General features: G+C 34.7%; 1 protein-coding gene across 1 annotated transcript; it reads left to right on the plus strand.

Annotated features, from left to right (window-relative positions):
• Positions 1-6212: 6212 nt before the first annotated feature.
• Positions 6213-25501, plus strand: LOC149798595 (uncharacterized). Its single transcript, XM_089957415.1, has 4 exons — positions 6213-6611; positions 7306-7447; positions 23637-23708; positions 24109-25501. Exons 1-4 carry the CDS (start codon positions 6357-6359, stop codon positions 24588-24590), a joined length of 951 nt encoding a protein of 316 aa, XP_089813541.1. The 5' UTR covers positions 6213-6356; the 3' UTR covers positions 24591-25501.
• The last annotated feature ends 477 nt before the right edge of the window (positions 25502-25978 follow it).

The raw sequence follows: 25978 nt of genomic DNA on the forward strand, positions 1-25978 counted from the left end.
GGAATTAAAGAAATATGTAACTATTGTATAATGGAGTGTAAAGATTATGTAATATGAATAGTGTTCATGGCTTTCTGAAAGAACAGGTTGACAAAATACTTGATTAGCTGGTGTAACCGAAGTGACCCTGTTTAGAGTTGAGATCACCAATTCCAACGTTTTCTGTTTTGTGTATTAGTTATCTATATGAGATAATTATAACGTAGAACTCGGCATTCTTAGTATTAAACGCCAGTCTTATTGAGAGGATTCATTTATTTTAATCATTCCATGTAATTACAGCGCTCCAACTGTTCAGGTTAAGTGGAAGAATAGCTGTCACGGAACTACTGGGAATTAATTTAGAGACTATTTGAATATTCAATAGCTGTTACAGAATTAGTGTGAATTCTTTTAAAGACTATATGGATTTATAACTGGTACAAAATTACTTTGAGTTCAGGTAAATACATTTTGGAAATATATGATAGTGTGCCTCTGTACTGTTGATACATCAGTACTCTGCAAAAAATCATTAGAACTCATTCAATTTCTCGATTATTTTGGACTTTATAGAACGTTTAGCAATTTAGGTTTTAATATTTCAATTACCATAGGGTAAGTTATTTTTACTTTTCCAATTTTTATTTTGGGGAAATGTATTACATTTTCAATTCTATCGTATTCGATGTTTTTCTCACTTTTTGCTACTTATTTTAAGAGGATAGAGACGAAGCACTCGCAACAAATATAATATCTAATTCCTTAAATAGCAATTCTTATATTAACATCCCCAACCTCCCACAACATCAACAACAAAAACAGAAAGAAACAATAAAAACAAAACAAACAAAAACCATAAACATTCACAAACATCAAATATGTCAGCAATGTCAGCAATGTCAAAAAAATTTATCGGTACAGGTCCTTTTCATATAAATATGATAAGTAGTATGTACTTGATATATAAATGAAAATACAGTTTCTAAGCTATTCAAAGTACACAAATTATATCAGACTGAGTCTTAGTGCATTTCGTATGTCATGTAATATTTTGAATGATTATACTAACTAACACGTGAAGATCCTAATAAAAAACAAATGCTGACGATCCTGTTTTTTAATTCATGCAACACATGTTTCAAGCTGTGGCCTACACGCGTTTCATCAGATCCAGTGCTGTAAATTATTTTAGTGATAACGTATCGATTTGTTTTTGTTTAGTGCCAAAATGTTGTCATCGGTTTTTCTTGCACGTGCAACAGGATTACTTTATTACGAAAAAAGTTTTAAAATAGTCCATCAGACTAAGACAGACTGCAGTAAAGAAATTTCCCTTTTGTAAGTATCAGTAAAGGGATCTCTGTCCACAGTCGTTGTTTAAGATAGCTGGAACTGTAACGATTTCACTATGAAGACGCTTACACCTGTAAAGAATACGATGTACCTAGCTTAGACCGTTATTAAACATTAATCGTTCTTAATGTATTTGAAGGTAAAACTAAGGAATTGATGGCCTTACATAATAGAATTCACTACATATAGAATACATAAATCTTATTCCTCACGGAACGGTGAACATGTGTAAATAACGGATGTCACATTCAGCTCAAACGGAGGAAGAGAGCAAATGTCGCAGTTACGGGCAAGCCTTGGGCAGGGTTCTCCATGTTGCGTGAGAGTCTGATTTAGTCAGATTAGACGTTAATGTATCTCATCTTCTGCACATTCGTTGTAGGGAAGACAAAACATTGTCTAACGAAAACACTAGCCGGCACCTATCTTTCTTTTGCAACATACTCAGTTACAATTGTACATCTCTTAGATCAGTATTCGAGTATTTAAAAATATCATGATGACGACAAAAAATAGATCTAATGAAATCTGTGGTGAAAAACGCGGATATATTATTCATCATATATATATATATATATATATATATATATATATATATATATATATATATATATATATATATATATATATATATATACTTTCGTCGCCATGCTGATCAAATATACAGAAGGTTTCAAAAGTCGCTATTTTAATATTTTTTAAGAACGCTAATGTATGACTCCGCCTACATCTTTCTATGTAGACCATCCTAGGCTAAGTGAATTGGTGAAAAGGTGGTAAACTATTTGGTTCTTTAGCCAGAAAAGTTAATTGAAAGAGATATCATAGGCATATATTTATGATGATCAGATCATATTTTCACTAGAAGTTTCCAAATTTCTGCTCATATTAAGACTTTATATCTTGCTAATGTCACTTTAACAATAACATTAATTTAGTCAGAGAAAGAGATTGTGGAAAGAATGCAAAATAACGTTTTACTCATAGAGCGTACAATTTAACACGTGTAAATATTTGTCTTCTTAATAAAGTGTTGCATAATTGCTCAAACGTTCCTCTTAGTTGTGACGTCTTTAAGAAAAGAAATGATCGTATTACTGTATTTTAATGCTGGATGTGTGATGAATGCTATGTGAAAATGTAATGGTTACAAACCAGGTAATAAGAAACACACCCAAAACTATGAGTATGAGGAAATACTATGAGATGATTAGTGATGCTGGAATCTGGGTATCATGTGAACGCTATTCTATTCCTCCAAATGTTGTCTTTTAAAATAAAATTACCCCTTCTACAAGAACAAGTTATTTGTCTTTTAAAATATACGTGTTTGTCATACCATAACATTATTTTTGTCTTTCACAATATACTTGCCACTTATATCATAACAGTTACTTACATCTGTTTCTGCCAATTTAAGGTAAATTCTCATGTTAATACTTACACAACATTTTCGTATTTTTATGGTATTTAGTCGTTTGTTTACTTTTCCATTATTTCTGCAACTACAATATTTTATTTAGACTATAGTCATATATTCTCAAGACAATTATATTTCTTTCTTTTCTGCTTTCAATCACAGCTCATTTTAAATAACATATCTCTTCTTTAAATAAAAAGGAAACAAACCAAAACCTCGAAGTCTTTATGTTTGGATGTCACTTGCATAACCTTTGTGTATGGTTGTCACTTGCATAGTCTTTGTGTGTGGTTGTCACTTGCATAACCTTTGTGTGTTGTTGCCACTTGCATAACCTTTGTGTGTGGTTGTCACTTGAATAACCTTTGTGGGTGGTTGTCACTTGCATTGTAACTCAATTCTGTCTGGTTCATCTCAATATCTACTCCAGAAACTTCAAAAAGTTCAAAACACAGCTGCTCGGATCATACTTAGAGTACAACGATCAAAGCACACCTACCCGCTGCTCTGTACCCTACACTGACTTTCCATTCAATCCAGAATCAAACACCCATGTATAAACACCAGCAAGATACTTACGCTCCTCTTCTGACAATCGTATAATCCTTATTCCCACTATGAAAACAAAGTCATATGGACAGTGTTCGTTTGCATACCAGGGCCCAGCAACGTGGAATGAATTGCCCACTGAACTTAGACACAAAGACACAGTGATACCATTCAAGAGTGCTCTCAAAACTCACGTATTTCGAGTGCAAGAACAAACTTAAAGACCTAATAATGTTTCCTACCTTAAATATTCTCATCATGTTTTTTATGTTTTCTAATTTCATGGTGTTTGTTTTTGTAATCATATCATTATATATGTTTTTTATCTTATAGGTGTTGTCTAATGTTGTAAAGCGCTTAGAGCTTCTAAAGATTATGCGCTATACAAAGTCCTCATTGGTATTATTATTATTATTATTACCTTTGTATGTGGTTGTCACTTGCATAATCTTTGCATATGGGTGCCGTATGAAAACTATTAGCTTTACGTAAGCAGACCAGAAAGGATAGTAACAATTTGCCTGGGCAAAATAAAAACGTTCTCGTTATGTAAACGAGACTTTATTCCTTATATCTCTGATTTAACATTGCCTTGTTTCCCTAAAATCCCCTGTCTGAGTCTTGGATTGCCTATGTCAGTAACTATGCTAGAAATTGGATATTCGTTTATTATTATTATTATTAAAACGTAGTTTTCCTCATATAATACTTTACTGAATTCGTTTTTCAAATGCATTGATTCCTTTTGTTGCTTTAAATTTCAACCTGCGCGCCAGTACATCTATCCGTTACTTTCCAAAGCCAGTCAGTTTACTTGAGTACTCAGCTTGATACAGTACCTTGTGCTTAATCCCACAAACGTATGTCTGATATTAACTGCATTTTAGCATGCACTGATAAAATACCGCTAATTTAAATGCCATTTTTCTTTTTATTTCTGAAAATTACACCTCCTATTCCCTAAACAAGAATAACTGTAGTTGTTTTTTTTACGATGCTTTGCGTTCATGTGCTGCTTGTTAAACAGCAGCTATTCAGTTAGGGAAACAAGCTTTCATTTCTTGTTGAGTAGCCTACGAATATACCACAGACAGATAAGATATGGTGATTATATACACTGAAGGAAGGAACAGTCAGATTTCGATTGCGTGGGTGCATGTTTTGGTGATATCACCAATCACCATGAGGATCGAGAAGTCAAACAATAGTAATATAGTAATACTAGAATCCTTGGGGCAAATGATGCATCTTTATCGTTTTATAAATGATACACATTGTCTGCTAATATAATGCCTACCATTAATTTGTACTGTTTTTTTGGTTGATATCGTTTTGTAAACGTTTAAACCGTAGTGTGAAGAAGAAAAACAAATGTAGGAATAAATAGATGAAAGTGAAGGCGAATTTTTCAAACTTTTTAAGGACCTGAGCGAATCGCAAGCTTTAAAGATGTTAATTTATATGACGAAATTATGTTGCTGCTAATGTTTTAAAACGATACAGTTTCATCTTTAAAGGTTTGATACTTTAAGTAGGTTTGGTCAGTTTACGATACAAGCTTGACCGGTTAACAAAACTTCTCGAACAGCATTACTTCTCAAAATGTTGTTTATTTCGTGTTTGTGTTATTTGTCAAATTATATTCTTTTGAAAACCTTCTCATCGATTGTGGAACTGTCTCAAAACTTGTCTCTTACTTTTTTGATAATTTCAAAAATAGGACAAAGCATAGCTATCCTATCTTTTCTGGATCAAACATTTTCCATAAACATAGCGTTCTCCATTCTTCAGCTTTAAGTTTGCTGGACTTGGTAAAGTAATGTAGTTAGTATTGGATGAGTGTTGACGTTGCACTTCGTTTTTCAGGAAGTGTAGTTTTTCATGAGAAGGCATCATGGGTAAACAGGAAATTTAAAATGGTTCCTATTGCTGTTATCAATCTGAATCAATTTATATTTACTTTAAATCCTAATGTATTTTAAAAATTGCAAATATTTTGTTGCAGTGGACAAATAATTAAGCTCAGAAAACATTTTCAATACTGTTACCGTATATACTCGCTTATAAGTTGTATTCAAGTTCAAACCGCAAAGATCAATATCTGCCGACGAACAATGGGGTTTGCTATGAGTAATAAATAAAATAATGGACATATATCCTGATCTGGCAGCCCACTATGCAAGGGCAGATAATGAACTATGTTGTTTGCAGTAGGCTACTCTTTTAAGCGGGCACATACTGTATTATAGTTATTAAATATGCAATCAATTCGTAAGTGGATAATTAGTGATTAACTGTGTGCCTTATATGACAATCTTCAGTCGTGTTTACCTCATTCTTTATATTGTTTTTAAATCTATCTCTTGGAAGGCCTAATAATATTTACTTTTTCCACCTTGATGGTTAGTAGAGATCGAATGATTCGCCTGTCCTCGATAAAACAAAGCTAAAACATATATAGTCACACGGAAATTATTTGAAAGTTCAAGTTAATTTATTTTATTTTTAGTTTGGAGTTGTTGGATTGTTTTTTCCAGTCCAGAAAACAGAGTTTTGATGCAACTATAATTTATTAAATAAAACAAATTCAAAATATTTTATCACACTCTCCGTCTCCACTCTCATATAAATTAGAAACGAACATGTGTTACTTTCTATCATTACACAGAAATGAAAAGAAAAAAACTTTATGCTAAAGGAAATATAGCACATTCACACAAAACTGTGTTTCTACATCTGTGATGCATAATGTTTCGGGATGTAAAAAGTACACGTTTTAAATTATTTATATTGTTCTTGTTGAAAACAAAAGTGTTTCGATTATGAGTAAACTGTTTCCGTTTGTAGCGCAGGACCTAGCATGTATGTAGGTGAAATACGTTAGAAAACAGCCAACATAAACATCGAATGTTTCATTTCCAGCCAATAGAGAACAGGCCATTGAGTGTCGATTGCCACATAACATATCTCGCTACGAAATTCCTTCAGTACCTGTTCTTATTTTCTAAGTCTTTTGTTCATTTACGTTTTTCTTATCATCTTTGTGAACAACATGATGAAACAGACCGAAATTATTATGTCTAAAATTGGAGTTAGAGGCTTGGTCAGCCTTATGGGGTTAGTGATTGTTGTTTGTCTGTCTGTTCTACAAATGAAAAGTCTAGCAGACTTACACGAACTTGGATTGACCGTGGCTGCAATGAAACGGAACGAGGAGCATAATGTTGAAAAAAATCTGGATATGGCTGGAAGAGGCAGACAAATGTCTAGGGATGAAGTATATGAGGAAGACATTGAGAGATTGCGGGTAAGTGATATGATGCTATAATTACAGCGATTCGTGGTCTATCGATAATAAGATAATAATGAAACGCTGATGCACACACACACACACACACACACACACACACACGCACAGAGGCGGCATTAGGACCATGACCGCTCGGGGCCAGAATATTATCGGTATCTCGATTGGTATGCTACTGCAAACATTGATTATGTCTAGACTAGATCAACTTTCGCGATTTGCGTGCATTACGTTCGGTCTGTATCAGCGTTTCCAATTTATCGGAGAAAATAGCTTGACAAACTTTTAAGGAGGACCTTAGGCCTGAACGCGGGGCCCCCTCAAGAGTGGGGCCTGGGGCTGTCGCCCCACTTGCCACCCCCAAACGTTGGTCCTGCACACACACACACACACACACACACACACACAGACAGATATATAACTTTATGGCGTGTAAATGATAAGACTGCAAAATAACCAAGCAACTGTTTGTAATAGTGTCGTGTGCTTGTGAGACTTTCTTTTAACTATCTACACATTCAAACCTAGCAAAACAATACAGTTTTTTCCAATAAATCAGCTATGTTATCGAGCTTCGCAAAATAGGTTGTTCTGTGGAAATTCCGAAATTAATCACTACATTTTATTGTTATAAAAGTAATGTCATGGCATGACTATTTTTCATCTCGAAGCTAGATATCTTTTCATATTTCAGAAATTAACCTCTAGTCAACCCAATTTCGTTCAGACCCCAAAACGTGAACGCCGCCGCCGTGCAGTGGATGATATAGATCCAGCAAGAGCCAATGCAACCATGAACAAAGATCACCAACATATACATACACCAACTGGGACTGGTACAATTTACTCCCTCCTTCTCACTGCTGTTGTCTCTACACTCGCACATTATTAAAAATGTGTATCGCAGTAATATGAACCCAGCTGTCTAGTCAATGTCAGTATTGCAGGACATATGTCCAGGCTATCTCTTTACTTTAGGCCATTTGTTTAGCCAAATGTCGGTACTACGGCTATCTCACCAGTCTGTATCCGTACCACCGGATGTATGTCCATTCAATATCAATAATGTTCGATGCATGTCGGTACTATAGACCAAAACAAACTAACTTATATATACAAATATAGCATGAACACCGTAAAGATATATATTTCTAATGGTATATACATCGTTCCAGTTATAAGGATAGGAAATATTTTACTGCTTTTCAGAATGCATATAGATTTGTCACAGTGACCTAATATTTTATATGGGATTACTTTTCACCTGCAGATTTAAGTTCATGAATGGATATGCTGTAAGCGCAATAAAGCATATGCTCGACAACAGCAAAAGGAAGAATAATATAAAATAAAATAAAGAAAAAATAACTAAACCAAAACTTATAATTAAATGTCTAATCGATTCTTTCACAAAGATAATATAAAAAAGAAACAAGTAGAAAGCGGTATGTCCCGTTATTGTAGTTTTATAAATGCACTAAGTTGGATTTTACGTCTACCAGCCATAATCTTCCTTAGCTTATAGACGTTATTCTTGTAAATTGACTTTTATCTTAGGGTCTGGGATGGGCTATTGGAATCGTCTCATTAATTATTCTTGTAAATTGGCTTGTATCTGGAGATCTGGGATCGGCTAGGAAAGCCTCGTAAAATTCTTAAAAGTTGGCAAAACCTTTAGATTTTGGATCGGCTAGCAGATGCCGCTCGTAATTCTTGTTAATTAGTATACGTCCCTGCTACGTATGCTCCCTGCACTGCCCTCCACTAAATTAAGTCTGGAGAGCGCTGTTTCTATAGTGTCACGTGATCAAACAAATGGTCTCGCATGGAGAATCATGTTCCTCTAATAGCGTAGAGTTTATTCATTTAGTGACACGATGCGAACTTACTATTACTGTAGATTTGAACTATAGTAGTATTTATCATGTGCTAAAGATTAACCAGTAATTCGGTCATATCATTAGTTTTACAAATGTTTTTACTAGTATAGGAAAATGGGTACAAAAAATTATATTTTGTTTATATTTCAATTTCCCACAGCGTCATCTAAACACTTTTTTCTCTTGTCGATTCCGTGAAAAATCGTACGTCGAAATTGATATGAATTGATGTAAAGCAGCCTTATTTTTTTAAAAGATTAAAACAAAGGTATCATGTTTCAAAAGGCGGCGAGAGTAACTATTGTTTTGCGAATATTGCAAATTTCGCACTTCGTCATTGTTACGGATATATTTTAATAATACAGTTTTTATCTAAGTTATTTGGTTAATGATGATATTCTTTAAAGGAGATGTCACTTCGCCTGTGTAGAATTCATGTACAATACGTTGTATAATTTACAGTCATAAATAAAGGTCCAGTTACTAAGTTCACATCAACAACTAATTCGGTCAATGCAGGCCATGAACGAGTTGAATGGAAATCACGAAATCATCACGTGATCATATGTATTGTTGATGCGATGATCTTTAAATTGCTGATTGGCTCACATCGAAAATAAAGTGATGATTGTTAAGATCTTTCGCAAATGAAAACAACTGAAATACCTGAAAACACATTCTAGCAATGTCCAATTGTCGACTTGATGCGTATATAGTGAATACAAGAAGGAATTAAATTACGAATTTCATTCTACAGTTATATTTCAGTTCTGCAAGAGTTACGAGAAGATTCAGATTTATTTATATATTATTCGTTGAAATTGCAGAGTGTAAAACGTGTGTATAAAACAACGAGTACTTAGCTGGATTATTGTGAAACATTTAAGGACTGTGATATTTATATAATTGGAATACCGTACAACATTCAACGACTATTGCGACATTATCCTTTCAAATGATTTGCCTTGAAGTAAAAACATTTGGATATTAGAGCAGGTATTCTTCAGTATTGCTGGCACACAAGCACATTAGAGCTTTCATTCGGAATATTTTTTGATCCTTTTCGGATTTCTGTGAAATTGATGGTACATTTAAGGAAATAGTCTAGGAATTCATACAATATTATAATTTTATTTCTAATTCTTTAAATAATTTAATTTTATATTCTACGGAATTCGATTTATATTTTGGAGTATAGAATGCTTGTTGGCTTTTACCTTTCCTTGTTATGTAGTTTAAGCCCCTAACTCGTAACAGTCATCTAAAATGTTCCTGTTGCAACAAATTCCTTGATCGATGATTTACATCGATACTGAAAATCTTCTTCTATTATGACAAGTTAGATTTTTGCAACCCTCTTCCCACGAGTGTGTGAATGTGAAGATATTCTGTCCAATGTTGCACATTCCTAATGCATGGTGTAAAAAAGTATTTTTGCAATCGACTCCTTTATACCTTTCACGTTGGAACTGATGTAAGGCGATAGATAAGAGCCTTTTTGCCAAAGATTAAGAACCAAATACCATCTGTCTTCTATAAGAGAGAGAGTGTGTGTGTGTGTGTGTGTGTGTGTGTGTGTGTGTGAGAGAGAGAGAGAGAGAGAGACTAAATCATCTAATTCGATTGATAAATCAATCTCTTGACAAATTGTGCGTTCATATTGATGTATTGGACTACACGACAAATCAAATTTTACCAATCATTAAGACCAACACAACAAACATCTTCTATAATGGGGTGAGGGCGATGTTTTAGTAATATTGGACATTTCGGACTTTCACCTAAAATTACATTTGCAATTTGTTCGTTGAACAAAGTAGCACGGCATCCGCCCAAGCAACCCTCACAACTAGGGATGGCAGCTGCAATTATCATCAAACAACTTTTTATTGGGAGGGAGGCCGAGAATTACGTTTTGCGTTAGTATTGGCAGAAGTTCTTGCTATGCCACTGCTTGAACAATTTCACATTGATATTGATATATCGTGGCACATACATTATATTCACCGTGTACCATTAGGCAAGGAACATTACTTCAGAATGATATAAACTTAAATGTGCTGCTGTGTTTTAAGATTCCCCCAAATAAGCCAAACATGCCTTGTCTTAAAAAACTACGTCATAGTATTTACTTATTTATAGTAACATATAATCAGCATTAATGCAATCTACATTGTTATCAGGATTTTATCAGGGAATAAGAAATATAATCAACAGTCAGATTTCACATTTGTGTCCAATGGAAGAAGCTGGGAGAATGAAGTCAACTTAACCAAGTGGTATTGACAATCCATTATACAGTAGTTGCATATTTCTTTAATTCACTTTAAATGCGTTTTGGTTTCAAAAACACGCTTCTATTCTTAAGATCCTTTATCACCATAATTGAAAAGACTATGACATCATGTTTTATTGTTAATAGTAGATCAGCCGGTTTTAATGTATGCATCAATAATTTCATTAGCATCCACAGTGAAAACTTTTTTCAATATTTGGTCAATAAAAATCTAGACCTTATTAGAAACTTAATATTTTTGTCAGTATCAGTGTAATTACGTCATTAATGATAATGAGAGAAGGTGACAAATTGAATTGGTTAACTTACTATTTTTGTCAGTATCAGTGTAATTACGTCATTAATGATAATGAGAGAAGGTGACAAATTGAATTGGTTAACTTAATATCTTTGACAGTATCAGTGTAATTACGTCATTAATGATAATGAGAGAAGGTGACAAATGGAATTGGTTAACTTAATATTTTTGACAGTATCAGTGTAATTACGTCATTAATGATAACGAGAGAAGGTGACAAATTGAATTGGTTAACTTAATATTTTTGTCAGTATCAGTGTAACTACGTCATTAATGATAACGAGAGAAGGTGACAAATTGAATTGGTTAACTTAATATTTTTGTCAGTATCAGTGTAATTACGTCATTAATGATAACGAGAGAAGGTGACACATTGAATTGGTTAACTTAATATTTTTGTCAGTATCAGTGTAATTACGTCATTAATGATAACGAGAGAAGGTGACAAATTGAATTGGTTAACTTAATATTTTTGTCAGTATCAGTGTAATTACGTCATTAATGATAACGAGAGAAGGTGACAAATTGAATTGGTTAACTTAATATTTTTGTCAGTATCAGTGTAATTACGTCATTAATGATAACGAGAGAAGGTGACAAATTGAATTGGTTAACTTAATATTTTTGTCAGTATCAGTGTAATTACGTCATTAATGATAACGAGACAAGGTGACAAATTGAATTGGTTAACTTAATATTTTTGTCAGTATCAATGTAATTACGTCATTAATGATAACGAAAGAAGGTGACAAATGGAATTGGTTAACTTAATATTTTTGTCAGTATCAGTGTAATTACGTCATTAATGATAATGAGAGAAGGTGACAAACTGAATTGGTTAACTTAATATTTTTGTCAGTATCAGTGTAATTACGTCATTAATGATAACGAGAGAAGGTGACAAATTGAATTGGTTAACTTAATATTTTTGTCAGTATCAGTGTAATTACGTCATTAATGATAACGAGAGAAGGTGACAAATGGAATTGGTTAACTTAATATTTTTGTCAGTATCAGTGTAATTACGTCATTAATGATAACGAGAGAAGGTGACAAATGGAATTGGTTAACTTAATATTTTTGTCAGTATCAGTGTAATTACGTCATTAATGATAATGAGAGAAGGTGACAAATTGAATTGGTTAACTTAATATTTTTGTCATTATCAGTGTAATTACGTCATTAATGATAATGAGAGAAGGTGACAAATTGAATTGGTTAACTTAATATTTTTGTCAGTATCAGTGTAATTACGTCATTAATGATAATGAGAGAAGGTGAAAATGGAATTGGTTAAGGTTGGTGAAGCCATACTTCTATTTCGATGAGATTGATTAAGAATGTTTCCACCAAAGTGTGTCAATTAAACTACTAAATATTCCAGTGAGGGGATGATTTCAAATTTACAGTAAAGTATGTATGACCAGATGTATGAATTATTTGATTTGAAAAGGTACAGTAGAACTATAATAATTTGTTTGGATCCAGAATTTCATCACATACTAAAAAAACATGAGCTCATTAAATACTTGATATGGTTGAATTAATTTCTGTCAGCTTGGAGACCGGTATATGTCCCTGTTGTTTTCTAAACAGAGGTGAATTTATTTACTCCTATAAGTTGAAACACAAATCACGCGTTTAAATGGGCGTGGTCCTTGTGACAGGTCCCTCGACCCGCTATCCATTGACTGAGACCCTTTGCTTTTTTTCTAACAAATCCTTATTAGGTCAATTGGCCATTTTCTGACAGATGTAACCTTGTTTGCCTGATGTTCATTGGGCAATCCATTCAAAAAATAACAACCGAAATGCTGATAGGTAGTAATAGCAAAATAAAAGTTTCAGACGGTGGTGTGAGGCAAATTGCCACTGTTGTTGCCAATCAGTAAAGACAATGCATTTTGTTCATTAGGCCAGTCCTTTAAAAATCTTTTCTGTTTTTGACAAGGCGTTCTTTAAGTTTGTCTGTTTTTCTCCTGATATTCACAAAAGGCCTGTTACTTTGGTATGCAGTGCAAAAATTGCATGATGCCTGCCGATGGCGTTTTAGTTGCAAGACCTCCAGAAGATATTTACGTATGTAGTTATGAATATTGCATATCAACATGGCAACCGAGTAACCTGTCCTGTCAGATTTGTGTTTCATATCCAAAAGCTGCATGTACAATACACCAACCTGTAATACAGTATTGCCATATACTGCAGTAAATCGTTGTAAAAATCACATTTTGTGCTCGACCCCCGCAACATAAAATATTGCATACAGTGATAGTTAAATGCTTATAAAATTGACAAGCGTTTAATAAGTTAGCGAAATGGAATCATTAGCCAGAAAGCGTATAATAAGCTAGCAAAATGTGAATAATTTGCCAGATCCAGGTACACCAGTTACTACCATTATTTGAACATGGGTATGTGGATGCTCTGCGACTGTGCTAAGGGAGCTTATAACGTCATGCCATCCGTCCAGAATGAACTTTCTATAAATATTGGTAGAAAATTATATAGTGTGAGTCACATTGTGCATTTCACTATATAGTTTGAACATCCTGTAAGCCATTTACCATGTATATAATTTAATGTGATTAAGTGTATAACATAGTGGTGCAAACTGAAGTTCCTTTACGAAAATATCTATGCTTTGATGTCTGATTCATTATAGTTTAAATGATAGTTGTAGGAAATCTGTTATTCTGGTTTTATTCCCAAACATTAATGTCATTCACAATCTATTCAGCTATAAAGTATTTTGCAATGTTTGTCATCCTTTAAACCTTTCAAATTTGAAGTTATTAACTGGAAAATGTAATTGGTAACTTTCAAATGAAGTAGTACATATAACTATAATTTGTTCTGACTTTTATGTCCCTCAAGTAACTATCTACACAACATGGTATAATAAAAGTTTGTTATAGATGTTCTTGTCTTGCCTCTAAATACGAACACCTCCTTTAAATGTTTTCCTTTTGAAATCTGAAAAGGATGATAAATAGGCAAGCGTTATCGGTAGGACGAAAGTTCTTAAACTTTCATTTTGAGTTATTAATTTATAAGACAAGATGATTCAGTATCAAATTGTAGCACCAGTAATAGGCATTTGAAGAAAAATGCAGTAAAAAGAATTTGTGAGACTGGACAACCGAGTCATGCTGAACAATCAAATCGCAGGGCAAGTATTCTCTGAGCATGCGTGACTTGGCTTGCATTTTCCCAGTGAAATATCATTGACGGTATTATTGATTTCAGTATTGCAGACCGATTTTTGTAAGTGATTATTGCAACATACTTGTCGAGAATTGGGTGTTACTTACACTTCAGACTGAAATGTTGTAAAGTTAGTGCCTTCAAAATGGAACTTTGGAAAGAATACCGAATAGATAAGCACGCACATTTTCATAATGCCATTTGAAATAGGGAACTATAACAGAATTGATGTTTTAAATTAAATAAGGCCTCCATAATACACAACGATTGTTTTTTGTTTTTCAGGCATGTTAAGGTTGCTCCTTGGCAAGCGAAATTTAGTTTTTACTTGTCTGGTAGGCGTGATAGGAAAATGAAATGTTTCCTGCTCTATTCCGGTGCAAGTTAAAAACTAAACAACTTTGAATAAAAGAAAGTAAAATCATATGAAACTATATAAGAAACACAAATGCTAAATTTTGATATTTACATGCGACAATATCAAAATGCAAGTATAAACATTCAAGTAAGACAGCAATAATCCTGTTGTAAATAAATACAGGCAAATAAAAGCGTCAAACTCAATCACTTTGTCGCCAAACGTTTATAATGCATGATAAACGTCAAAAGTGTCAATTGAACAGTTTCCTCTACTTGCTAAAATATTGGTAACAGCTTCCGACTTCTAGGTTATAACATATTTCAAACGGATGAGAATTCAATGTTTGTTTTAGTTGGTTTCTAATTAACAGTACCCTGTAACATAACTTTAAAGAAATACGAACCGAAGTTAAATGACACATGCAAGTAGGAATAATATCTGAACAAAGAATTATATTTCAGCAGTTTGAGTAAATAATATGCCGATTGTTAGATTCCATGTTCAAGCTGGTTTTATCCAAGAAAATTCAGATAATATGCCATTCACTATAAAAAATGTTAAATGCTAAGACATCTCAATGGGAGAAAAACTTCAACAAGAGAGAGAGAGAGAAATAGAGAGAGAGAGTGTGTTTGTGTCTGTGCGTGATTTAATTTCTAACGTAGCTTTAACAATGTTTCAGTCATATGGCTACGATGTCTAAAGTTTGGCAGTTTATAGTGATGTCTACCACTTGAGCATCAAGCCACAGACATGTAGCACGATGTCCCACCCAGTCACATTATCCTGACACCAGGCCGACCAGTCCTAACACTAAGCTCTTAATGCTGAGCGCCTAGCGAGGCAGCTGTGAGTACCACTTTATAAGTCTTTGGTTAGATTCGGCTGGGGCATGAACCCGTGACCTCCCGCATCTGAGGCGGACGCTCTAACTACTAGGACACCGGAGAGGTTCAATAAAAGATAATTTTTCATGAGTCTGTTCATATTTCATAGCGATATATACTCTCTTCGGTAAAAGCGACAATTTTATAAATCTACTGCTCCGAAGTATTGAGCATACAAGCTCTAATTTAGGCTGAAATAACCTAATGTGCCGAATTATGCCAAATAACCTAATGTGCCGAATCATGCCAAGTTTGCTTGTTGGTTACGTGTCACTTCATACGAGTTTACAAAGCAAATGTTCTGTGCATGTATCATTGCATGAAATGTTAAAGACACACGTTGAACATAAGTTATACAATTTGAGGATGCCTTTTTTCAACTTCCGAAATGAATAACATGTTTGTATCTTTTATGGGTGAATATGTTGTTAACACAGTCTCGGCAAATGTTTCCGTAGGATTACATAGCGAAACATACAGCTGCGTTGCTCTATTGGAAACTTACAGCATCAAATTATAAGAATCCTGTATCTGATAATGTGGTAGCTCATATTTCCATCTCACGTGTTGAGATTGGTAATTTATCTTGTACAAAAAAGATAGTTCCACTCGCTTTCAGATCCCCTGAAAAGGAAACGTGATATAATGATCAAATAAAACATAGAACATGTAGGAGGAATGCATGTGTTAGTTGTTACAATATAAACCGGTAAGTGCGTTGTGAACTTCATGTAGAAAGAGGTAATTTGGTTAATGCCAGGAAGAAGGTTTAGGTCTTTCATTGCATTCAACGATCCTCTGCCAATGATGTGTAACAGCTTGTATTAAGTCATATATCCGGACTGAATGATTAAATATAAAAGGGATTTTACTGAGTCGATACTTCAATTTTGGCTGAGCATCATTAATGGTAGTGCATTTATCACCGGCCAAACATGCAGAAGGGAGCAATCATTTCACCCTGGCATACTCTGATCTGCACGAAGCCCCTGAATATTTAGAAGAACTCCAATTACGTAAAGAAGTTTCAAAACGAGCTGTATAACTATATAACAGAAACGTAGAGTTAAATGCAAAAACAAAATAATCCAATGGACTTCAAGATGTTTTTTATATTGATCCAGAGGGTGTGGATGGTAGCATCCAGGGATATGGAGCGTAACGCGTAAAGATAAAATGGCATTCATGTTACAGAACATATGTTGCTAAATGTAACCTGATTTCATTAACTGGTGCTAGCTCATGTTCCTCCACAAACTTTCTCATTGCTTCTCTTTGTTCCATTTCTTGTTTGATCTGCTCTGGTCTGGGAACTGCAATAAATAAGCCGCTGGAAGCTATACTTTTTGAAATAAACGGTAAGAAGGTGTTTGTACAGTAAGTATAAATCTGAACATAAAATATCAGGAAGCACGTTTTAGTAACAAGAAGTTTGAAAAAAGAAGAGTTGTTAGTAATTCGATATCTTATGTTACTTAATAATATGAGTATTTCTTACCTATTTTTTTCTAAAAATAAGGACCATATTTTCAAACATTCCCCATCCCTTAGAGAAATATATGATGCTAACTACATAACAACATAAGAAAATCTCGGCAAAGGTATATTTTTTATAACAATCAAGATGACGTGTAGAAAGACCACGCAATGAAAATAGCACGGGATTACTAGTTCTTGGACTATAAAACAAATGTCTGTTTTTATGTCATTTGTGTTTGACTATAAAAACAATACAGAGGTCTTGTAATATTGTATTTTCCTCTGACCCCTGCCACCCCAATTTTGTTATTTGGACGTCTATGTTGGGGAATAGTTTCAGAGTCCACTGCCCATCGTAAAGTTGGAATTCGCCGACACCATTAGCTGTCGTCATAGGGTAGTCGCTTTCTAGCTAGCGTAGCAAACTTGAATGACTTTTCATTGAGATATTCCTTCATGCAATCGATAGGAATATGATTTTCGCAAAAATCGCGAGCATAGCATTCGTCATGTCTTTAATACGCTGACAGACGAGACGGAACGACATCGTTGCTTCCATTTGACCAGGATCTCGTCATTTGCATTACGAGTCACATGACTATACACATCTCGCAGACTACATGTCAATAACACTAGAGGTTATATAGTCACGTGATATCAACAATAAAACATTTCTAGTGTTGCTGTAGGAAATCAAATCTTTCATATAATACAACTCACGTAATCTTTATAGAAAAATCAAAAAACCCACAAACTTCTCAAAATATTTATTCTGAAAACAACGACGGAAATATGTTGATGTTGCAGGAACTTGAAGAAAACCCGATTCGCTAAGCAAAGAGCACGTGTCAATGCGGTAGTCATGTGATACCAACAAAAACATCGTTGACACGTGCTCGTTATTTGTTCAAAATGGTTTTCACCAACCTGCTGTGATACCGACAGGTCTCTGGTCGTTGTTCTCATAATAAATATGTTGAGTGTCACGGAATGGTGTAAATGTTAATTAAATACATGTACTCGGGTTTCGTTTTTTTTCGCTGTACAACGATTCCCGAGGGTGATTATAATATGGTCTATGTATTTCGAAATCGTGAGTACGATTCGTCCTATGCCACACGTGCAAGGTGCTTTCGATACAGCAAACGAAAATTCTAAAGGTATAAATACGTTACTACATGTAAAGGACCTTTACAATACTAATGGTTTTGTCAGCAAGCGGCCTGCTTAAAGGATTCGCACAACTCCAGCTGTAGGGCTGTTTTTGATGGTAGGAATATCCGGGGTGTCCGGTGTTGTCTGAGGGTAGGAATATCCGGGGTGTCCGGTGTTGTCTGAATTTAGAAACGTCCGTGTGTCCGGAGCGTTTAAGGTGACGGAGCGTCTAATGTCTAGCGTCCGGAGTGTCCAGAGTGACTAAGGTGACCCAGCTGTAGAGCCGTCAAAGGACCAGGGGGTCCGGAGGGTCTAATATACCAAGTGATCATAGTATTCCGAGGGTCCGGAGTCTATAGCAGTTGTGAAATTGATTCGGAGGAGCTGTGGAGCGGATATGGTGCACGGGTGACGGAGTGCATCTCCACACATGTATTTTTAGCTGTATGCTAATTTTGGGTTAGTAAGACCCAGTGTATTATTCAGGACTGGAAGGATAGATTGTATATCCGTCCTTGTGTTTAGTGACATAATTTCGCTACCTGAGCGAATACATTTTTTACTATGTGTAAAGACTTACATCGTTTACTATATGAGTGAACTATATTCATCTTTCCATTATTGAATCATTTGTGAAATCATTTATCCTGTGTTTTCGGGTCACTGAACTAATATATTTGTATTTTTTGTTCCATCTTTGAAACTGTGCGTTTTTATGTTAAATAGATCCAATATTTGGATTATAAATACGCACACATCTTCATAATCCACTATTCATATAAATCGCCACATTAAATCATATATATATGTGTCGTCAAAACGTGTTCTGTTGTTAATCCGAAATATCCCACCCGGTTATCTTGTTACATTGAGAATTAAGTATGCATTATATTTATTTAAAAACATTAGGTAACTTCTATATAATATTTCCAGATTATATGCACAGGAACATTGGAAATTGGTTTATTGTCGATATTACGTGACTATTTGACCTCTGATGTCATTGACATGTAGGTTACATAGTCATGTGACTATATAGTCATGTGATTCGGAATGCAAATGGCGAGATGCTGATCAAATTTCAGCAGCGATGTACTTTTGTCTTGTGGACTCTGCCTCTACCACCCCAGCATAAATCAACAAATATAAAAAATTTGGACGCGGCCTCTACACCCCAACATAAGTATACAAATATCAAAAATGGCGTGGCAAAGGTCCGAGATAACTCGGGCTAGTAATAAAGTACTTGTAGATGTCACACTGTGTTTGATGTATGCATGACTGGCATGACAACGATTCCCGTAATATAGAGCAATTATTTTTCTTACAAGTATACCATTATTTTAATAGTCTATACCTTTTTTGTCTGCATACATTATCATGTTACAGAGGAAATCCACTGTACTGTTAACAGGGGTACGTATTGCCTACTTCAAAATAGCGAACTTCGAGAATGATTATGGGTAATTTGCACATGCATAAATAGTTAGCAACAATTGGATTTAGTTAGTACTTATTAATTCACATATCTTACTGACGAGTTACAAATGTAAACACCATGTGAGATAATAAAAATTAGAATTTAGAACATCTGTTTCGCTTCTATCGGAGACAATAATGTGTATCAACAAAATATGAACTTAGAAAAGGACTTGAATGTAATCTTTGAAGAAAGACATTCAAACTTTGATAAAATGAATCAGTTAAAAATGTTGCTAATGTAAATGCTAACTGAGTATATATAAAATACGTTTGTCTATGCTCCTGTTTGCATTCGAATCTCCTGCAGTTGATGACCTTTGAGATTTCATGATAAATTTTGGAAACTAGGATGAGACTACATTCTATAAATTAAAATTAAAATTATTCAGGAAATAAATCTATTGCATTGTCATTAGGTATCAAAATTCAATCCAATGTATGTTGAAATAAAATATTGATTATAATCCAACAATATATATATATATATATATGTGTGTGTGTTAATGAAAAAATCCTTTTATTTAAAATGACTGACCCATCTTATGATATTAAAATTAATTAAGCATACAATATTAGTACATTTTGAGTTCCATTACAAAACAATATTTATATAACTAATACCATGGCAATTTGATCAAACTGCCATGGAGTTTTATTTAATGCTTTAAACAAGACCTTTTTTAACTGTCGACGTAAACACAAAATATCGGTGTAAAAAAAGATGTTACGAATGATACATTTTGAATGATAGTCATAATCGGGCTTTGTCATTCCATTACTCCGTCTCAATCCAAGTCCCCAGTACTGCGCAGAAAAGGCCGGTGTTTCGGTTTTAGTCAGTGCTCCAGTTACAACGAAACAAATGGACGCTCTACCGTTGACCTCAGTATTCATTTCTCGAACATTTCTTTTTAAACCGCGTGGTTCTATATCAAGTCATCATATTTTATGTTTATCACATGTAAGGTTACGACATGTATGTGCTTTAATCTGTTTATATTTCCAAATGGAAGAAATTCAAAACATAATCAGCTGCATCAAGTACTTTCACCACAAAGCATGTACATTTTTGAAAACTGCATTTTCCTCCCACAAAAGTATTCTCCACATCAAGGAATTCATAGCGGAAGCATGATCAATCATTCACAAAATCCGGTCTGTCATGTAGAACGTTATATCAATATCAACGTAAAATTGATTAATAAATAGACAGTATATGGAACGTTTAGATCATGCAGTCGCAAGTTCGCAATATCGTCACATTACACAACCCCCACATGCGCCGCCCATCCCACCTCAGCCTTGATAGAAGAGAGCGGGTATTTTGGTCTTAGTCTTTTGCACATAAAGGCTGCCATCTATCGCCTTGCAACAATTTTGACGTAAAAGGTATCAAGTAAATCAATTGCAAAAATGGACATTTTTATATGATGCTGTCGGAATATACACAATTGGACCGAACATAGTCACATTCGTGGAAGAGTGTTGGCATTTCGATCCTAATATTTGGCAAAATATGAGGTGTCATGTGCAACAAGATATTAATATCGATGTAAACTTTATCAGGGATTGTATTGCGACTAGAATAATTTAGATGACGCAGTGTCAAATCTGCAATATTTGCAAACAAAATCCTCACCCTCACCTCCTCGGAAAAGAGGGATGATAATTTCGTCATCATCTTCAGAAAGATTAAGGCTGTCACACATCGCCTTATATCAATTTTGACGTAAATGTTTTAAAGTAATAGATTGGACAAGTAATGTTTTAGATGACGCAGTGGACAACGTGCAATATTAACAAATTATCACGGTGTGTGCCCCTTTACTTCGTTTTCGCCTACTATTTGTAAAATTAATTATATGACCGAATTGTGGTTAAGCTTGAACAGAAGATAACGAATGTTATAAATCAAATAGAAAGTATTAGTAAAGTTCACATTTGTATCACTAACAAACAGAATATTAAAAGAATAATTTTGGCGCAAATAGATTAATGAGATTTCTCCATATGGGACCATTCGTTTTGATCAAGTAACAACATGGCGTATAGCGGAGTGCAAAGCATGGAACATACGAAACATGGAAGCAGGCTACTGGTAAATTGACTTGTATCTTAAGATCTGGGATTGTCTGGGTAAGCGTTTCATAATTCTTGTAAACTGGCTTTTATCCTAGAATCTAGGATCGGCTAGGACGCCTCTCATAATTCTCGTAAACTGGCTTGTATACAAGGTCTAAAATAGGCATGGGGATGCCACTCATAATTTGAGTACCCATCTTCGCTCACCATTATTCACAAAATCTATGGCAGAAAAAGCATTAAAAAAACTATTTTAAACATGAAATCTGTCTTAAGGTAAAAGTCCCAGACACTTACAAACAGAAAATATATGTTTTTAATAAATATTTGAAGACATTAAGAGAAACTGACAATGTAGATAAAGTTTTCTTTTCACTTGCAACTAATTTAAAGACATCGGTGCATTTTAAGCATCACACATTGTAACAGGATAGACCTGAATGCATGATTGGATCGAATGACTACAAATACGCTGATTCTATCACGCTCCAAACATACGTCTCATTCAAATACTCTATCCAAACATTCACAAATTGGTAAACTAAAAATAATTCATGTATTCTCATGTATGACTAAGATTCAAATAATGAAATTGAGATTCACATGATCTCATGTAATCAAAATGACTCAACTGTACTCAGTTGAAAGAACAGTTAATTGAAACAACAATAACTCAGTTATTTGTACGGCCGTATGATTCATGCATATTTGTAAAACTTGCAAATGTGTCTACTGAAACCACACAGCTCTCCCGAATTCTTTGGTTGGTCTTCACTTGTATTGGCCGTACACAACCTTCATGGATCCACCAAGGTTACAAACTAGCGGTTTCATCTTTGTATGGCCTTGATGGTTACATCATATTCCATACCCACACAGACGGCTCGATATACCCGCACACACAAACGTACAGACAGCAGCACAGTTCTCCTGAATTGGGTTGTCCCACTAGTATTGTCTACACCCACCCTTCGTGCGTATAGACATACGTATAAACAGCTACAGATAGCTCTAAACAGTTACAGACAGCCCTAAATAGCTACAATAAAACCAAACTGGTCATTACAATAGGTTCGGAATTAAAATCTATAGATACATGCTACTAAATTAAACTCTAATAGCAACATGTAATTCAAAAGTTCACAGCGTTTCAAATTTGCGTCGTGGTAAAGGCATCGTTTCAGGATACGACATTATAAGCTGAATACGCTTCTCATATCAAATAAAATACAAATGTAACACTTACACATATGGCTGGAGAACACAAATGGAGAAAATTTACTACTTGACTCGATCCAATGAGAAGTGTGTCGGTTTGAAACGCAACTTGCCTTAAATCCACAGGAGAGTGAGTATTATTCAGGGTAAAATACCTGTGCATACCGTCCTTTTAGTGGCTCTCACCGCGATCTACAAGCGATCTACGACGAGATACATCCTAGTTCAGTTGCATACCTTGAAAAACATTTATCCACCCCGGTAACGTTGTACGCATGCACGACAAAAATGATCAAATGGTTCTAAGGCGAAACCAACTTATTTCTTGCCTTATTCTGTGACACACATGATACAGAGGATATACTTGTGGTTGGGGATCACTGCTCAAGATCATTACAAAGAAGGACCCTGCTTCATCTAATATTCTCTCAAATTTGGAATCGAATTAAATGGAAGGACACGAGTTTATGCTGAATGTTACGTTTGTATAGTTCACATTGATACCGTTGACTCGTTACGGGTTTCAAAACATTTTTATAGAATGGATGAGTCGATGATATCCTTAACCTGAGCGTGCGTATTTCAAAACGTAATTATTGATAGCACACATTACGGTCACAGATAGAACGTTTTAATCAGAATTGCCTGGTGCCAACATTTGTTCTCTTTAATATACACAGGTGGCGCTGTATACACGCGGTGGGGAAGAACGACCTGCCCAGACGATGTCGATACAGAACTAGTTTATTCAGGTCAGTACAATCTGTAATTCCATGGTAATAATACTGGAATTTGTAGTAAATAAGCAATGGGGATGATCAGCTGAGTAAAACCCAAGATTTACACGTGTCAAGCTTTTGGCTAAGATGTGATCATACTAACCTGATATCCATATTTACACTTGAAACGCAATAAGGGTGTTAATATCAGCTAAGACGCATCAAGCTTTTCACTAAAAGGCGACTATACTACTCTGGTATTCATAATTTACACTTGAAACGCCATTAAGGGTGTTAATATAATTTCTTCTTTAAAAAAAAAATCCACCAGTCTTTGATTACCATTATTTTCTTTATACTTCGTGATCTACGTTGATAATATTTAGTACAAAGGATATTCAAGGCCATATTTGTTGCTTTCTTTTCCATCTAGGTATCTCTGGAGGATCGTATTATGACCATACAGGCGCTGCGGTCAACACGCTTTGCCTTCCACATGAGCCAATATGGGGCACCTACACAGACGCCCTCGACAATCAGGCATTCATATATGGTACCGAATACCACGATCACACTCTCTTCAAACTGACCAATGCCGAGGCACTCTTATATCATAATATGCCATGTGCCGTTTGCCGGAGCAGACGGAGGACTTCCACCTTTATGCTTCCAGCGAGAAATCGTTGCTTTGGTGACTGGCATGTGGAATACCACGGATATCTGATGACGGGACATAATACCCAGAAGGCGTCCACGGATTATATATGTGTGGACCAGGCTCCAGAGGCTGACCCCTCCGGCTTTCGGAATGAGAACGGTCGTCTCCTGTACAGAGTGGAGGCCATATGTGGCTCATTACCATGTCCACAGTATATGCAGGGGCGAGAACTGACCTGTGCAGTTTGCAGCAAATAAATATGCACATTGTCTCTTGTTTCGCTCTTTTTAGAACAGGAAACAAAATGCAACTGTGAATATTTACTTTTCTGAATAAAGATGGAACCTTGAAACTTAACTATTAAACTTCTTCTCAGTCTGCTGTAAACACATTTGCTTGTATGCGTATAATCTAGTTTTTAATGTGGTTATGACGGAAATATCAATTCGACTGTTACAAGAGATATCTGATTATAAGTCCTAGCTTAAAATGTCTCTGTTCTGTAGAAGAAACGCAAACAATCTCTCTCTCTCTCTCTCTCTCTCTCTCTCTCATATATAAAAATATGATATTGCTATCATCATTACAAACTGCAACTGCCAGGCTAATCAGTCGATATAAAATCAAATTACAGTATGAATACTACGATTTATTTTTATTTATTTAAATTTGTTTATTACAGTTCAAGGGAATTTAATTTTTGTTTGGCCTAGTTGAAACAGATACAGCCACTGTAAATGACCTGGATAAAATATATCCAAAGCCCTTTCTCACCCGTTTTGTTAGTCAGTTACGTTAAATTTATTTATAACCTTAGAAATAATTTGTCCCTATTTTGTTTTAGTTGCTTTCTATTACCAGTTTTCACTCAAGTTCATTTTCAAAAAGAGGCATTATGGGATAGTTTAATAAAATACGGCGTAATTCATTTTCTCAGCAGCGCTATAAGCAAAACCTTTCCCTACAAATCGTAATGTCGTAAATTCGAGCACATATATTTATGATTAAAACTTCCACACTTCAAAAAGCAGAAAATAGATGATGGCAATTATTAAAGTATAGTGATGAAAACTCTACAGGATTTTATGATTAAGTTTGTACAAAATTATTGCAATTGTCTTTGTTTGGTCAAACCGAGTGCCAATACGAATAAACGATTTTAATTGATGAGTATTTGTTACATGTCGTATCTTGCTTCTGTAACTTGGCAATGCAAATTATGATATCAGTGTACAACAAAATTGAAATGAATTGCAAACTATCTTCAAAACGGTAATTGCGTAACAACTATCTGTTGGAAGGTGCAAGTAAATGCACTGTTGACTATGGATAACTACTATGAAAGTAAATTTGATTTTAGGTCACAGACAACTTATTATTTTATAATTTTTAGAACCAGGCTATATGTGGTGGTATATTAAGTACAGAACCAGTCAATGTGTGGTGGAATATTACGTGTAGAACCAGCCTCTGTGTGGTGGAATATTAAATAGAGAACCAGTCTATGTGTGGTGATATATCAAATGTTTTATTACAAGAATGAAGGTCGCTGATTTTTTGAATGTTATTAGCGACAAAAACAAACATAATATTTCAGCAGTAGTGGACTTGATCCGAACGCCATTTAAGTTTTGTATACAAATTG

Source organism: Sinohyriopsis cumingii, chromosome 5 (genome assembly GCF_028554795.1).
Source record: "Sinohyriopsis cumingii isolate HCF-2022 chromosome 5, ASM2855479v2, whole genome shotgun sequence".
NCBI classification, from domain to species: domain Eukaryota; kingdom Metazoa; phylum Mollusca; class Bivalvia; order Unionida; family Unionidae; genus Sinohyriopsis; species Sinohyriopsis cumingii.